The sequence below is a fragment of the Eurytemora carolleeae genome, unplaced genomic scaffold (genome assembly GCF_000591075.1).
Source record: "Eurytemora carolleeae unplaced genomic scaffold, Eaff_2.0 scaffold501, whole genome shotgun sequence".
Lineage (NCBI taxonomy): Eukaryota > Metazoa > Arthropoda > Copepoda > Calanoida > Temoridae > Eurytemora > Eurytemora carolleeae.
Window position 1 is genome coordinate 51,135 of NW_019396608.1, and position 18,699 is coordinate 69,833.

Genomic DNA, 18,699 nt, shown 5'->3' on the forward strand with positions numbered 1-18,699 from the left:
TAAAGATTTTAACTCAACAGTAAAATCCCAGGATAACCCAGGGTTTTTAACCATGATTACTTTAATAATGACTTTTGCACGGCTAGTTACCAAATAGTTGACTGTAAATAAATCTTGTGTTAAGTACGGACAGGCTTTTTGCAGCCCTTTCAAAAATTAGCTCGGACTATTCTGGAAGACGACATTTTAATTAATATTTGTTTTTTCTAATATTTACAAGGTGTTAGCCTATTTTAGTTCAATGGAGCGTGATTTGACGCACATATATTTATTGTAATTCTAAGGTTTCTCATTCTCAAGTCTGAATTCATTAAATATTATTTTTCAACACTAGTGTTTATTAAACTACTGGATAGCAAAGGGCTTCCATGGGGGCGTAAACATGAGTGGGAAGGGGCTATTGCCCCCCCCCCCCCCGGAACAGTGAAATCTATGGCTTCATTGGGGTTTTCGGGTCTTCAGAAAAGTCTTGATAGCCATTAAACTTGTAAATGATTATTATATCGGATAACCCATAATTACGTTTTTTTGCAACATACGAAGAGAATGACTCGGACTCCTTGCAACCTTTTTATTACATAAACCTTGGTTGAAATATAAATTTCCCTTTTACCCCTCGTCATAACTTTTAAGGGACTTGGAAATGTTGTACCTTTTTTCGATAAAGTGTTTATATTCAGTTTTTCCTGAACTTCAGGTTTCTCTAGTCATTCATTCCTCTTTGAAATTCCCCCTTTATCCATTCCCTTGAACGCATACATGTTTCCTTGACATTTTGTGTCTCAAGATTTCTCCCGTTTCCTGCAATTTACAGTTTCATGTAATCTTGTGTTATACACATGAAAGGATGAGTGTATAAGTATTGCTCCGGGTACTAGACAGAACAGGTAGGAGGAGAGATAACACAGACCTAGAACCAAACCAAACCCGGCTCCAGTCATAGTTCGGTACTCAGGTAGCTTAGCCCTCCCTACTCCTCCCAGAAATAAAAATCAGTTTTAGCATATTATCCTCTCTGGCATTCGTTTCTGAGTATTAGAATTCAGGGCAGAAAACTCGTTAACGTTCCCTACCCTGATGTGATATTATAGCTAAGGTTCAGGTTGAGAGCTAAGAGAGAGAATGCGAAAAATCACAACCATGACATCTATGTATTGCATACACTGGAGTAATGTTAAACGTCGGAAGATTATGGAGATAGTATTGTTTTTTTTCAGATTTATTGTTTTAATAAATCAAGTCTTATTTTCTTTAAAAATTGACGTTCAATCAATCTAAAACTTATATTTTTATGAAACTAAAATATCCCTGGTACTTGATCAGTCTTAGGTACGCTTGAGTTGATTTGAACTTTATCATTCATTCTTTAGAGAGCCTAAAGATCAGGCCTACAGTTGACCAGTTACATGAAACTCGTTCAGTCACCCACAAGAACTTTACACTTGTGCGTTAAACAATTTCTCTTGATTTATGAAAAATTTATGCTGAAGATTAAAACTGGTAGAATTAATTTAAGTTCAACGTGAGTTTGATTATTTAACAGTACTAATCTGGATGCGTAAAAGAACGCTTGTTGAAAATGATTCAGTTGAATGGATTGGTCACCTTTTTATCATCTTTTTGTCAAAACTATTTCAGATTTAAAATGCTGTAGCTACTTCAATGCTGAGAAGTTGCACGCGGTTTCTGTTGGAGTAGTTGAAGAGGATGCCGCACGAGATTATGAACATGTCCCGTCAGGGGCATAATGAGAGCGATATCCCTGAGATACGGGTTAAAACTGCATACAATGGAAAGGTAACTTCTTAAATTAATTTTGTTTTCCTTCTCACACCTTTCTTTGCACTCTACAAACTCTCGGAACGCCACAGGTTTGTCTCTTTAACAATTTTTCTAAAAAGAAATTTGTTGTTATGTTTAAAAAGGCAAAATTGATTTTCCCCTTCTGTACAATTTACATTGAATATTTTCAAGGTAAATTTAACAAGACATGATCTATTATTAGACTATTAAATGAAGGTTTACATCACGTATATTGGTTATGGGATGATCTATTAATAAACTGATGATATTGTAGGTTTATATCACGAATATTGATCACAGGATGATCTATTAATAAACTGATAATATTGTAGGTTTATATCACGAATATTGATCATGGGATGATCTATTATTGAACTGATAATATTGTAGGGTTATATCACGTTTATTGATTACGGGATGATCTATTATTGAACTGATCATAATGTAGGTTTACATCCCGTATATTGATCACGGGATGATCTATTAATAATTGATAATATTGTAGGTTTATATCACGAATATTGATCACGGGATGATTTATTATTAAACTAATAATATTGTAGGTTTACATCCTGTATATTGATCACGGGATGATCTATTATTAAACTGATAATATTGTAGGTTTATATCACGTATATTGATCACGGGATGATATATTATTAAGCTGATAATATTGTAGGTTTACATCACGTATATTGATCACGGGATGACCTATCAGACATTGATGAAGGAGATGAAGGAGTTGGTGGGTTTTATGCCAGAGCAGGTTAAACATTTTAAATTAATATTTTGTTTTCATTTTGGACTTTTCACAAATTTGTTAATTAGACCTGGATACATAAAGACGTCATCTCTATGCTCCTATCTGGAACTACAAATCTACAAAACTAAAACTAAACTAACCTTGATTTCTCTCAGAGTGCATGAAAGGTCTTTTGACCCTGTCAATTTTATTGGAAGATGTCAATTTTGTCTGTTAATTAAATTAATTTTAAAACTAAAGTGATAACCAGCTAACTGTAGAATAGAAAGACGACATTAAACCAATACTGAAGTGCATTTCATTGTGTTACAAAGCAAACAGCTATAATAAGAAGTTATTAAAGCACTTATTAAATGAAATGGGTCTGTTTACGCTGCGCAATTACTGTACCTTATGTTCATTGTACTATTTAAAGTCGTAACTTGAGTTTATAAGTCGACTTCCTGTTCCAGTGTTTTCTGGTTATCACTGTAAAGGAAAAGGATAAGTTTAGATGAGTTTACCTTAAGTTTGGTAAAAGTTCTGAAATACGAGCTGGTGTTAAGTTTAGTTTAGACAACTTTAACTCCAGGCTCAGTTAGAAAAAAGTGTCCTCAACTGTTTATTATTCCGAGTTCGACCCCTCGCAGTTTTGTCAGAAGCTTAGAACTATGAAAACATACTGCCAGCCATTACTTCTTATTACTCCTGCGAGGAAAAAGTTTTATTATAAAAGACAAATATCTTAACATTGCCTAGATATAAACTGTCTCACTGGATTAACAATATTGTACCCAGCCCCCTCTCTCATTTCCTAGATATAAACTGTCTCACTGGATTAACAATATTGTCCCCAGCCCCCTCTCTCATTTCCTAGATATAAACTGTCTCACTGGATTAACAATATTGTCCCCAGCCCCCTCTCTCATTTCCTAGATATAAACTGTCTCACTGGATTAACAATATTGTCCCCAGCCCCCTCTCTCATTTCAGAGGGAATGGAGTTAATCATTTTAAAGAAAAATGTGCACATCTTTCTCTTAGAAGGTCTAGTGATAATACACCTCGGTTAGATCAAGGAGCTATTTGACAATCTGGCCTAGCTTCTTGATTTGATTTGATGGGATTTGATTTGATTTCATTTGATTTCATTTCATTTCATTTCATTTCATTTCATTTCATTTCATTTCATTTCATTTCATTTCATTTCATTTCATTTCATTTAAGGATTTAACTGTCAAATGGATGGATGAAGAAGGGGATCCCTGTATTGTACAATCCCAAGAGGAACTGGACGAAGCTATCAGATTGTATGAGGTAAAACCGTTTCTGTGAAACCACTTGTCAAATTTGAAAACATGTTCTATTACAATATATGCGACTAAGCTTGCATTATAGAGATACATATTTTCAAAAATAATCTTTGACTCATTTGAACAAAATTAAGAATTGGCCACTCATTTGCAATTTTGAAAATGAAAATAATTAAATCTGGATTATTTTATTGCTCTGCTCTACTTCTCTACTTCTTTCAATTTTACCCTTTAAACCTTTTTCTTTTCCAAAATGATGGTGGTATCTTTGTTTTTTAACGAGAAAATTGATCATTTTCAATTGTGAATTGTCTTTAAAAGAGACTTGCGGCTGATTCCAGTTGGAAAATACATGTTTAAAAAATGACGATGTTTTCATAATCAATGCTCAGATAAAAGTTTACGCTATAGTTATGAATCGGAAAGTTTAGTTTTTAACTTACATCACTTTCAAAGAATAATTATCCAGGTGAACAAGGAGGCTGAGCTGGCCGTACATGTGTTCCCAGGACTTCCACCAGCCCCTGGTCAACCTTGCCATGGAGAGGACAGGTAGAGAAAACATTCTAGAACAGGAGCTTTAAACTAGAGAAAACGGGATATTTGAACGGACGAGAACAATCTAAAACAGGAGTTTTGAACTAAAGGGAACATTCTTTAACAGGAGATTTGAACTAGAGAGAACATTCTTAAATAGGAGATTTGATATAGAGAGAACATTCTAGAACAGGAGATTTGATATAGAGAGAACAGTCTAGAACAGAAGATTTAAACTAGAGAGAACATTCTAGAACAGAAGATTTAAACTAGAGAGAACAGTCGAGAACAGAAGATTTAAACTAGAGAGAATATTCTAGAACAGAAGATTTAAACTAGAGAGAACAGTCTAGAACAGAAGAATTAAACTAGAGAGAACAGTCTAGAACAGAAGATTTAAACTAAAGAGAACAGTCTAGAACAGAAGATTTAAACTAGAAAGAACAGTCTAGAACAGAAGATTTAAACTAGAGAGAACAGGAGATTAAAACTAGAAAGAACAGTCTAGAACAGGAGATTAAAACTAGAGAGAACAGTCTTGAACAGAAGATTTAAACTAGAAAGAACATTCTAAAACAGAAGATTTAAACTAGAGAGAACAGTCTAGAACAGAAGATTTAAACTAGAAAGAACAGTCTAGAACAGAAGATTTAAACTAGAAAGAACAGTCTAGAACAGAAGATTTAAACTTGAAAGAACAGTCTAGAACGGGAAATTTTTACCAAGAATAACATTAATGAACAATTTACTATGATATTTAGTTTTGATCATTCAATGCTATTTTTTATTTTAAAACTTAATTTTGTTAATCACGAAATCTACGAAAAATTAGCATTGACAGTGAAATCAAGCATTTATTTGGCATAGAATTTGATTTTTAATTGTTGCAAAAATGTATCTTATTTATATAATGGGTTTTTGTAGTTTGTTCATAATTAAAACTTTTTACCTATTTTTAATTATTATTTTGTTCTAGATCAATATACAGACGGGGAGCTAGAAGATGGAGGAAAATGTATAAAGTTAACGGACATATATTCCAGGTTAGTTCATATCTTCATTTTCGAGATCCTTGGTTTGTTGGTTGTTTCTTTTGGTTGGTTAGTTTGTTGGTTGGTTGCTTGGTTGCATGGTTGCTTGGTTGCTTGGTTGTTTGGTTGCTTGGTTGATTGGTTGGTTGGTTTGTTGGCTGGTTGGCTGGTCGGTTTGTTTGTTGTTTTGTTGGTTGGCTGGTTGGTTGGTTGGTTGTTTGTTTTGTTGGTTGCTTGGTTGTTTTGTTGGTTGGTTGTTTGGTTTGTTGGTTGTTTTGTTGGTTGCTTGGTTGTTTTGTTGGTTGGCTGGTAATGGTTGGTTGATCGGTTGGTAGAATGAATGATTGGTTTGATGCTTTTTTGTTTTACCTTAAAACTTCGATTGATTGAAATTGGACGTTATTTGAAAGAAAAAAAAACTGTTTTAAATGTCTTAAAGCATGTAAATTAATGCAGCTTATGATTTAGCCAAGACTTCAATAGAACGTAGTTTTCACTCACATTTTCCTTTAATCTTATCATACTCCCCCTACCCTGTTATTCTGACACATAACCCTATTCTCTCACCTGCATATTACACCCCCCCCCCNCCCCTACTCCTCCCACTACTGTGATATATTACCGTTAAATAAGCTAATATTACAGGGATAAGATGTATTTTATACTACGGACTTTGTATCGTACAAACTTCTCATTCTTCCCATATATTCCTTGGTACTTATGCGATACATAATTCAGAATTTTAGCCCGAACTGTAAGCTATTCATAATCGATATCATATTAATATATTATGCTTTTAAAATAACTTTTTTTTACCATTTACATTGTACATTGTACATAGAGAGTAGAGAATCAAGGTGTAACCGTGTGTGTAAGTGTATATTGACCCATATTTATGTTATCTATCTATATATTTATTGTTTATTTACAAATAGTATTGACAATAATATAGTGTAAACAGAAACCCTTTCAAGCATTAGACAGAACATGGCCGTTTATTATTAGCATTATTTTTATTACGCCACTGTTATTGTTTCGTGTAATCTGAGATGGGAAATTATAAATGGAAATAGTTAAACTCTGAAATCTCTTATTTATTAAAATTGACTAAAATTGATTAGTTTTACCAGTGAAATATCAGTAAAGTTATGTTGAACTTTCTTTGGACTTTTGACTTTTTGGATTTGGCCATTGAGAGCTCGGTTAATCGGTTTTTAGTCCATTAAAAGTTTCTAGCTTTGTTTCTAAAAATAATTCAGTTACAAATTACAAAAGAGACCTTTCATAGAGAAATATGAAGGCGACAATCATTTGACTTTTTTCTTGTTTCCACTGTAATTGCATAAAGCAAAACAATAATCGCACAATTTCAACATTCAATATCTGAAGAAATTAACACATTTTTGTTAAATAAGCTATGTGATGATCTGTAGTCTGAATCTTACTGCAAACCAAGATGTGCACGCTCTCAAACAAAATCTAGAGTAATTACTCATTTTAATTTAAGCTAGAAAAAAGCGCTTTGCTTTTTATTAAATGTATTTGTCATGGGCTACAAAAAAGTAGAAATAAGTTGGTGAAGTAAACCCAAAGGACAAGGCGTTACGACACTTTAAAGTCTATGCTGTCTAAGTTTATGACTTAGTTTATATTTCAGTGATCTGTATCAGTGTATACACGTAACTTACATTCACAAATTGTATGATTATTGATCAAGTTGATTAAAAAATCAATTGTACTACGTTTTAAGAAACATAATTAATTTCAAAACAAAATGTTAACTTATTTGAAATTATTTGATTTACTTAAAACAAAAAATGCGTATCTTCTAAAATAATTTCACCATTGATGATAAAAAATAGCGTAATGCGTATTTCTAAATTAATATTACTATTGCGTACAAGCCTTGTTTACGAGACTGAGAGAAAATGTTTTTATTACCGAATACTAAATCGTGAAAAGATTGGTCCGGAAAGAAAGAAAGCATAAACATTTACAAAAGTATATTTCACAAATAAGCTAAGGGATTAAATTGGAAACTTAAAAAAAATTAAGAAATCTACTAACTTTCCCTGAGAATGGTTAGATGGTTCTTTTATGAGGGTAGAACTTATTAATAATGTTGTAATAAAATAATGATGCTTTTTTTAATTTTCATCCCTTGAATCCTTAATTCTTCATTTTTTTACAAAAAAAGACATTTTCTACGACATTTTTCGTTTTTCTTTTTGGCGTTTACTTTTGTTTAAAATATCAAAACATTTTTTTAAAACAATTAAATTCATGTCACAATAGCGCATCTAACACTAGTCAAGATTTTTTGGTCAGAATTGAAGTAAATATTTTGACAAAAAAAACCTTCAAAAAGATAATTTTTTCATTTCTAGAAAATTTTCCGAAAATTCCACTAATATTATCAAAATCGTGGCGTGTCCCTGTAACCCCTGAATAAATCTGATCTGGGTGTAGTTTGATCCGTATCCTTATCAGTGCAGATTAGATGCTAGAGAGGAATGTATTCCAGATATAAATATTATTGTTTATCAAACCAGATACTTCTCATAATCACATTGTTCCAAGGGTGCTTGGTATTGATTTATACGAAATGATAGTTAATTAGCTTGTGGTTATAATTACTTTAAATAAAGAGACTATCGACGTAACTTCTAGTGAACCCTTAATCAAAGAATTGCATGCACGATTCTCATCTATACTTAACACCTCTTTATCTAATTCTGAGCAGCACGAAAATGTCGTCTTTTGCTATTTTCGTCGTTTTTAAGATGAAAAAAGAAAAGCCGATATTAAAGCAGCAGAACTTGAATATCAGAAATATAAAAGGACAGATCAATTATGCCACTTTTTAAACGGAGGAGGCCCACTTTTAAATTAAGTTAATCATTTTTTAATTCTTTTATTTTTTATTTATTTATTTTTCCCAACTACACAAAAAAACATGGAAAAAATACCCCTGCGCTGAAAACTTTAGAATGGTGTATATCGAGATTAATTCTTGATCTCCTCTTTTTCTTAATATCCAGATTAAATGATGCTTGTTTTCCTCTTGTTATTAATCTCCAAATTAATTTACATATCGGGATTCAGAATATCCCATTCTAAAGTTTTCAGCTTAGAGCTGGGAACTTTAGAATGGTGGATATCGGGATTAATGCTTGATCCACTCTTTTTCTTAATCTCCAGATTAAATAATGCTTGTTTTCCTCCTGCTATTAATCTCCAGATTAATTAACTGATTAGGATTAAGGATATCCCATTTTCAGCTTAGATTTCTAACCATTTCGGTTTCTTTATATTTCATGGCTGAATAACATTTAAAAAATTTATAAATCTTGTGTTTTTTATGAAATTTAAGAAATTCAACTTGTTGCAAAATTAAAAATAGTTCACTTACCACGTTTTAAGCATAAAATTAATCATTCCTCATATATCTCGTTACATTATTCAGAATGGTAATAATCTTAATATTTTTATATAAAGAAATAACTTTATTTTTCTATATAAGCCCCCCCCCCCCCGTCCCGTTCACTGTAGTCTTGTTTATTATAAACTTTTTACGCAAAAACTCCACATGTTTTAGATTAGCAGTGAAGTAAAGAGTTTTGGTGCAAATATAATGTGTAGAAAATAGTCTAGTACACCATACCCCCATGCATCTTATACTTGCTTGCAATATAACAAGCCAGTTGGGACTAAAGGGACTAAACTTTACTTATAAATGGACTACACGATTGTTCTTTATATGGACTTTTAATCAGGTTTATTTTAAAATAAAATATTTTAATAATTAATCGCGTTTTTATCTTTTTTTTAAGGTTTTAATATTGGTATTGGTTTTGTATTGATAGGTATTGCCTGGTATTGCCTGGTATTGGAATTGGTATTTGTATTGGTATTGGCATTGGCATTGGCAATGGCATTGGCATTGGCATTGGCATTGGCATTGGCATTGGCATTGGCTTTGGCATTGGCATTGGCATTGGTTATTACTTTGCATTACTTTCTAATTTCTATTGGTAACGAATTAGCATTTTATTAAAAAAAATTGTTATTGAATTTTTTTTTCAAAATTTAATTTTTTCATATTTTCTTTTGATTATTCGATAATTAAGTTTTTATTTATAGGCAAAGAGGTTTAACCGGAAAGCATTTTGTGCTTACTGTCACGACCGTATCTGGGGCCTGGGTCGGCAGGGGTTCAAGTGTGTACAGTGCAAACTCCTCATACACAAGAAGTGTCATAAGCTGTGCCGTGTTGTATGCGATGTTGCACTGGTAAGTTGTCCAAGTTTTAGATAAGTTCAGCAATAACTTATGAGAATCTTAGAAATCCTGAGTATAAATTTAACTTACAGGAAAGGGAGTATAGGCTGATATAGAATATAATTCGATCTTGATCGCTACCAATTTTACTTCTCTGTTGCGCCTATGGAGAAAATGTTTTAAAACGTCTAACACAGAACGAAGCGTCCAAACAAATTCACGTTGGACGGTTGGGTGTTGACGTTTTTAAACATATTCTCCTTATAGACGCAACAGATAACAGCGATCGATATCAAATTCTATTCGACGTCAACCTATACCCCCTTTCATTTTTCGCGAACACTCCATCAAATATCGATCGATTCAAATAAAATTTTTAGCTGCTTCAGGTTAAATGTCATACCTCCCCCCTCCCCCTTGGTCTGTTACACTTATTTTTAATAAAGCAAATTTTATGTTAGATGTTTTTGAGTATTCACTTTGTTATAAAAATAACTTTTTGTTTTGTGAGCTAAGCCGTGTGCTTATCAAGTTTGTTTCAAATTTAGGCAGTGTGGATGTAAGATGATTTTGACTTTATATTTAAAATATTTCGAATTATTTTGATGAAAAAGTGACAGGATGAAACATGCAGCATGCTAAATAAAAGATTCTGAAATACACAATACACAAGCGACTGTTTGTGTAGTTTACTGAGATATGTGATAAATGAGAATGGTTTTATCATCACCTTAAAATAAACTGTTCTAACCCTGGTTCAGTTCAATAACAATTTCTTGTTAAAAATATGTTTTTTTCGGGGACTTCAAATATTGAGAAATTTTCCGGGTTTTCTTGAATTATCTTGATTTCAACAATATTCATTGGATCATGGATAAAATCTTGATTTTCGTTTTAATAGCTGTAATCATACTTTATCAAATCAGTGTTAAGAATATTATTTTGAAAATATTGGTTCATTAAGAAGAAGACGCTTCGCTTTATGTACAGTACTTCCTGAAAATCATCCCAATCTTCAGTTATTATTATAATAATAACTAACTGATGGGCCCGGCGTTGCACGTAGAAAATTTTTTTTTTTTTTTTTCAAATTTTGAAGAAGAAAAAAATTCTAATTTTTTTAGCCTCTAACACCCCCCGGCCACCCATGAGTGTCTATAAAAAAATTCAGTCCATTCGGTCCAGCCGTTTGGCCGACTATAGTTAACATATATATTTACGAATGTCTTGTTTTATTATATAGATAATAATAATAAGAAGTTATGATTAACACAAATCAAACATATTTTAATCACGTGATCTAAGGAAGTAAAATTATTTTTCGGGTTTTTTTCTGCATTACAGTGCCAATTTTGTTACTTCTTCCCAAACTCTAAATAAAAACATCTGATTTTTTATTTGATTTTTATCTGAGTTTATCGGCATTAAAACGTGAAGACGACAATAACCGAAAATCCGCCAAGTTATTTTGCAATTTTTTAGTTTTAAAATGTCATGAAAAGGCATTCGTATTGAGTTTTGGAACTTGATGTTTCCTTGTTCAGGTTGATTCTATGCCTCGTGGTTTACACAACCACTCGGAGAACGTGACTCCTGAGCAGAGCTTCCTACCCGGACCTGAGCTCAGCCAGGGGGCAGATACTGAAGCTGGGGGCAGACAGGAACAGACACTTTCACAAGCATTTTTTTAAATATTTATTTTTTGAATTTTAATTTAAAGAATATTTTGTAAATAATTAGATAATATTGATGCAATTATTTTTACATTTTTATATTTCGTGTTTTCCATTTTCTTCTTGTTCGTGCAAATTCCATGGTGTTCGGCTAATCAGTGCTTAGGATCCACTTAATTTTGATGAGGACCGGATCCTGGATCCGCACTGGAAAAAAATGGATCCAAATCCGGATCCAGGTCATTTCTTTAAGATTTACTGAATTCTTTTTTAAAAAAATAATTTTTAAATTTTTTGTTTTATTTTTTTCGCTTATTTTTATTCTAAAACTTGATGTTCTAACCTAAGAGTTGGTTCTTAGGAGTAAAAAAGTTGTTTTTGCAGTTTTTGTTGATATTTTACCCCTTGGATCCGGATCCTAAGCACTGCGGCTAATTTTGAAAGAAAGGATAACAATTTATTTTGGAGGGAGGGGCATCCTAGCAGACGCTAGGCTGTGAGTTTTAGAACTTGTACAATCATTTATTTACAGTTTACAACAACTAAGTTGTTGGATGTAGTTTTTTGTAATATTAGGATATTATATGATTCAATAATAATTGGATAACTTGAAGTTTTGTTAAATTAAGATTTCTCGTGGTTATTCATTTTTTTTGCAGTGGTTTAAGTAAGTTATCATGGTGGTAATCAAAGTTAGGTTCTACAGCTATTACAGGATTCTTACAGTGAGAACCAGTAAAAGCTGGGTTAGGAAGACGAAGCAGGACTTAAATGTATTTGCTGTTGTTACAAAGCAAATAGTTATCAAGCAAAATGGGTCTGTTTACACTGCACTATTCCTGTGTCTCATGTTCATTGAACATTTATAAAGTTATAATGGTTTTAATCTAGTTATTAGTATAACAGAAGTATCGGTAGTTAAAGTGTAAAGAATAGTATTAGTTAGTTTAAAACTCGAACTTGTTAAATAAACTTGTCTGTTGGTGTAGGATGTCCCTGAAGGGTCAGCTCCTCCTAAAACCAATATGGTCAGCTTACAAGATTTCGATCTTATAAAGGTATTCTTAAACAATTTACTTGTCTCAAAATCTAGTTTTCTTATTCTTATTTTTTGTAACCTCAGTAGCAGAAATTTTCTTTTTTAGATGATGAATTCTGCTTTATCAAACAACCAAATTTTGAAAAATATTTAATATACACAATCAAGTTGCTAACATTAATGATTAAAATATTAAGATTACTCGGTTTTTTAAAATTTGTATTCTTTAATTTTAGCATTTTTTGTACGAAACATATTCTAGGTTATTGGTCGTGGTTCCTATGCTAAAGTTTTAATGGTAGAACTTAAGTCTACCAAGAGAATATACGCTATGAAGGTATGTTTATTTCTTGTTTTATCAATATCATATATTAGTATCGGAAGGAGTTTTATTCTCCATCTAAGAAACAAGAGTTGAGATATCTTCGTTTTTCTATTTGAAAATTGAAGCTTGCAGCACAGGCTTTTTTTACATGACTGGTGGTTCCCTACAGCAAAGATTAGAGACGTGACTATGTCATTTTAATAACAAGACACATTTTTAAAGTTACATTGTGAATCAGTCATCCCAATCTTTAATTGAATTGGTGGAAAGTCCCTTTAAATTTAATTCTTTCAGCTGAAGGATATTATTAGGATTCGGGAACTGTTCCACTAATTAATCTCGTGGAAAAAATTAATTAAATGAGATTAAAGATTTTTTCTCTCACAAATTATTTTATCAAGAATTAATTATTTTAGCTTTTTCTTTCTTTTCGTTTAAACGTACTAGGTTCAGTAATGAATATGTTCTGATAAAATCTTTTGTTTGATTTCTTTATAGATTACGTTACAATTTGTAGTTCAGATCTAAACTAAAAATATTATTTGTCTGTAATTATTTTTTATTAATTTTGTTGTAAAGGTTATAAAGAAGGAGTTAGTGACAGATGATGAAGATATTGATTGGGTGCAAACTGAGAAACATGTTTTTGAAACAGCGAGTAATCACCCTTTCCTCGTCGGACTTCATTCTTGCTTTCAGGTCATTAAATATATAAATATATAGATAAATGACCAATCTAACATCATTACTTAAAAATCCATTATAAAAATAAAAACCAGGTTTTTTTTAACATTTTCCCCCAACTTTCTCTTTACAAAGTTTGTTCTCTGAATATTGATAAATTTAATTTTCTAGACGTCTTCCCGCCTGTTCTTTGTGATAGAGTTTGTACGTGGTGGTGACCTTATGTTCCATATGCAGAGACAGAGACGTCTTCCGGAGGAACACGCCAGGTAAGAAATGCGCTATTTTCCCGCTATAATACTTAATTCAAAATGGCGTCTATTTTTTAAGCGGTTTTTATGCTTTAAAATGAAAAATATGTTATTTAAGATTCTACTCGGCTGAGATCTGCTTGGCTTTGAACTATCTTCATCAGCGTGGTATTATCTACAGGGACTTGAAGCTGGACAACGTTCTTCTGGATCATGAAGGACATATCAAACTAACAGATTACGGTGAGTAGTTGTCCAGAGACCGAGTTTGATTAATTCTAGAGGTTGCTGATTCAAATCCTGAATCATCGAATCAAATCCTCATGAATCTTTAACTTTGAATCGACAAATCAAGATTTGAACCGGCGGTAGGTAGTTCAGCGACATAGCTGGATGAAAATTGCATACATACCCATTACACCCAAAATGAAACTTAACTACATTTAGGCAATTAAATATGTCAAAATTAGTATCTAAGTTTAAAAAGTCTGCTACAAATAGTATCTTAGTCCTTAACTTAGCCACAAAATAAAGTCTTACACACTCAAATTCTCTAGCTGAATCCCTGTAGTATTCTCTACACATAACATAAAAATTATCTAGACTTTAATATCGTAGAATGGAATTGCACAAAAATATTAAAGACCACTAAACAATAAATTATTGCATCATAAATAAAGGATATAGTAATGGTTAGTGCACTTAATGCAGTCAGTTTATCATCCACGAACGGTTTTGTACAATTTTTATCTATTAAGGAATGTGTAAGGAAGGAATACGACCCGGAGATACAACTTCAACCTTCTGTGGAACCCCTAACTATATTGCTCCGGAAATACTAAGGTACAACCTAATTCATTAGTATCAAATGTTAACTTTGAATTTCCGATACTTATCCAAATATTTATTTACCAAGGCCAGTCCCTGCGTTTCTCAGATCACATTTTTCTTATTCCTTTAAGTTAGTTTTTCTTAAATCTTTGAATTTATTTTAAAAACTACATCTTCCTATTTATCCAAGCCGCAGCGCACAGTCTAGACTCTAGAACTTACTTTACTAAAATTATGGAGATAACAGCCTACTTCTATTTGCACTGACTATAGTTTCTCTGTGAACTGGTGGGCTCTGGGTGTTCTACTAGAGAAATTAACCGTCCTATATATTATAGAGCTGAGGACTATAGTTTCTCTGTGAACTGGTGGGCTCTAGGTGTCCTACTAGAGAAACTAACCGTCCTATATATTATAGAGCTGAGGACTATAGTTTATCTGTGGACTGGTGGGCTCTAGGTGTCGTACTAGAGAAACTAACCATCCTATTTATTATAGAGCTGAGGACTATAGTTTCTCTGTGGACTGGTGGGCTCTGGGTGTTCTTCTCTACGAGATGTTGGCTGGAAGATCTCCCTTTGATATTGTTGGTGCCTCAGACAACCCAGATCAAAATACAGAGGATTATCTTTTCCAGGTAAATTTATCAAGTTTTCAAGGTAAAAATATTATTTTTTTAAATTATTCTCTTCGAATTGTGTGATAACTAAAGAGGTTCAGGCTGAAAACTCAATGTTTATGAAGGACTTGAAACTCCTAACTGAAACTTGATGCTTAAAGCAAATCCCCTCATTTGTGATTCGAATTCAAACTTTAGAACGTTATCTTTAAAATGAATAACATTAATGCACAAAAAAATTCAAAACTTGTTCATGGAAATAGGCGGATTCAGCATATTTTTTAAAAAGAATTATAGATAGTAGGGTAAATTGGGGAATTAATTAATCTAATTAGTTGATTAGGTCTTTGTTAAATGGATTGATGGACTTATTGATTGATTGCTTGATTGATTGATTGGTTGATTGCTAAGGTTATCTTGGAGAAAACTATCCGTATCCCCCGATCTCTGTCAGTGAAGGCTGCAAGTATCCTGAAGGGATTCCTCAACAAGAACCCGGCCGATCGTCTCGGGTGCAACAAGGAGGGAGGGTTCATGGAGATCATGACACACCCCTTCTTCAAGACCATCGAGTGGGAGCTGTTGGAACAGAAGCAGATCCCACCCCCGTACAGGCCCAGGTGGGTTTATTTATATATTTTAAACAATCTCTGTTGGTTTGTATGTCCAATCCTTACTCATGAACCCCTTAACCGATTTGTCTCAAATTTTTATTGGGAAACTCGGTAGAATCCGGGGAATGTTCTAAGCTTGGTTAAAATTTTCCAAAATGAGCGTTTAGCGCAAAAATTAGGTTTTCAGGCAATGGTGGGTTCGCAAACATATCAATCGTTTTTATTTGAAATGCATGAATCGTCAAACATAAAGTTTCTATCAAAGACAATCAGAATTTTAGTTTCTTGACATTTTCATTTCCTGGGTTTAAAGATGTATAACGTTTATAAAGCAAATAAGATTAATATTTACGATAACGAAGGGTCTCAAATGAATATGGGAACTGACTGACATCATAAATCTGCATCGCCCCTAACTTTTATACAAAAACAATTATTTTATTATTATTATTATTATTAATATTATTTATATTAATAGTATGCCTAAAACAATAAACAATAAACATCATATACAGTTTACTTCCTAAAATAGCTTGAAAAGTAGAAAAAAGTTTTTCTTGGATTATTGAAACTTAAGTTGTCTAAATCCTACATTAGTTTCTGCGTGTGTAATTTCTCTCCGGGGACTGTTTGATTGATTGCTTAATTGGTCGATAAATTGATCGAATAAAATAAAAAAAAATTAAATTTATTACTGAAAACTGATATTTGATTTATTGGTTACTATTTCATTAATTGATTTATTAATTGATTTATTGATTGATTAATTGATTGGTTAGGCTGGAGAACGACAAGGACCTTACAAACTTCCCCCCGGAGTTTACAGACGAACCTGTGCAGCTTACCCCGGACGATGCAGGGGTTATCGGACGAATCGACCAAACTGAGTTCGAAGGGTTTGAGTATGTGAATCCTCTCCTCATGTCCGCGGAGGACGTTGTATAGAGCTGAGGTGGACCTCAAGAATATTAGTAATGCTTAATTCGGACTTCAAACCATTGAGAAAAAAAAAGAATCTTTATTGGTGAAGAATCTTTATAAACTGCTGATATATATCTTTTGAATTTCAGACATATCGATAGAATTTGGATTCCATTAATATTTTTGGATTTTAGAAATGTCTATGGATTCTAGAAATATCTATGGATTCTAGAAATATCTATGGATTCTAGAAATATCTCAGGATTGTAGAAATATTTATGGATTCTAAAAATATCGATAGATTATGGATAGAAAATGTTCTCGTCAATATATTTTTTATAGCTGCTAATAATGTTATTTAAAAGTTCAATATTAAAATATAGATCTTTTCTTTAGTAAACATAATTCAAATCTAGCATCATATTTCAAAACTTCTTTTTTTTATCCCCTTTACCACCTCACCTTTAAAAAAGAGGAAAGGTAATCAAATTTTGGAAAAGTTCAAAAAGTATTAATTTATAATCTGTATTTTAATATCGCATTTATCGTATTATTTCAGAGAAGACAAAGTTCTTCTATTTTTTTAAACCTGGAGTAAAAATATAGAATTCTCTTTAAGCTAAAAACTCCAGTAGTTGTCCAGACATTGAAAATTACGAAATATATATAAAATTGTATTTAGATTATGCCCTGTTTGTGATTCATTAAGATATTATTAAAACACAAAATATTTCCAGAGAGTAAATTTTTCAGAAAACCTTTCTGCATGAAGGTATAGATTATAGTATTAAAATTATAAAAAATAAATGTGTCTTAATTGGGATTTTCAGATCTCAAAACATACTTCCCTTGATAATTACAGCGTGTAGTGGTATATATGATAAAAACATTCCTTTTCCTAATCAAATCTTGCGTATTTTTTTATTAAATTGAATAGTTTATGTAAATAACCTTGTTTTTATAAGCAAGACCTAAGCCCCGGAATTTGCTGATAAACCACTATTCACTAAACATTGTTTTTGCTAAAACCACATTTTTGGGTTGAATATATTTTTAAGATAATTTTTAATAATACTACTTGGATCATAATATTAATACATACTTTACACTTCTTCTTCAAACAGTTTTTATAATTGTGCAATATAAATTTCTGCAACATTATGGGAACAATTGTTAACTTTTACTTGTATCTTCAGTCGTAATTTTATAAAGTATTATTTTCATGGATTTTTTGTTCAAAGTATAGAAATATATGTATAACTGCATAGCTGATGTTTAAAGCTCGCGTTTCAAAACTTGGTCCATAAATCCTCGAATCCTGTCAAAAAATGGAATTTAAAAATGAATTTCTAAATTCATAAATCATGGTTGGGGAAAACAGGGAAACATAAATATTTTCACAATATCTTTTGTGGAGAAATATTGATGCTCGGAATTAAAATGAGAAAGAATTTAGTGAGAGGGTTGCTATAGTGAATTAAGAATCCTTCTGTAAATAAGGTTTAACAAAGTGTATTTGGGATTCAGAGTTACCCACATTAAAATCAGACATTAATGACGACCTTAAATCTTCAAATATGACCTTCTGGAGGTTAAAGTTGGTATCTTACAGAGGCAAAATAAATCTGCAGGGAATCATGGTTCTTTGATAAAAGGAAGAGACAAAACATATTCCGTACTGTCGTCTGTGATTGTGGGTAACCTTGTGTCTCCCAAATACCAATGAAGATAGTAGATCAGTTAAAAAAGTAATAGATAAAACACGGATACAGCATGGATACAACATAGATAAAACACGGATACAACATAGATAAAACACGGATACAACATGGATACCACATATTTAAAACACGGATACAGCATGGATACTATATAGATAAAACACGGATACAACATATTTAAAAACGGATACAGCATGGATACAACATAGATAAAACACGGATACAGCATGGATACAACATAGATAAAACACGGAAACAACATATTTAAAACACGGATACAGCATGGATACAACATAGATAAAACACGGATATAG

General features: G+C 32.1%; 1 protein-coding gene across 2 annotated transcripts; it reads left to right on the forward strand.

Moving 5' to 3' along the window:
* The first annotated feature begins 430 nt into the window (after positions 1-430).
* Positions 431-17,728, forward strand: LOC111706221 (atypical protein kinase C). Of its 2 annotated transcripts, XM_023479037.1 has the most exons (16): positions 431-1,797; positions 2,483-2,569; positions 3,773-3,862; positions 4,328-4,410; positions 5,372-5,438; positions 9,570-9,719; positions 11,252-11,368; positions 12,370-12,438; positions 12,682-12,756; positions 13,324-13,443; positions 13,600-13,697; positions 13,798-13,922; positions 14,438-14,522; positions 15,009-15,147; positions 15,541-15,749; positions 16,523-17,728. In XM_023479037.1, exons 1-16 carry the CDS (start codon positions 1,708-1,710, stop codon positions 16,686-16,688), a joined length of 1,770 nt encoding a protein of 589 aa, XP_023334805.1. In that variant the 5' UTR covers positions 431-1,707; the 3' UTR covers positions 16,689-17,728. The 2 variants fall into 2 exon arrangements, with proteins under 2 accessions (XP_023334805.1, XP_023334806.1); XM_023479038.1 differs by lacking the exons at positions 431-1,797; positions 2,483-2,569; positions 3,773-3,862; positions 4,328-4,410; positions 5,372-5,438 and adding an exon at positions 8,976-9,202.
* The last annotated feature ends 971 nt before the right edge of the window (positions 17,729-18,699 follow it).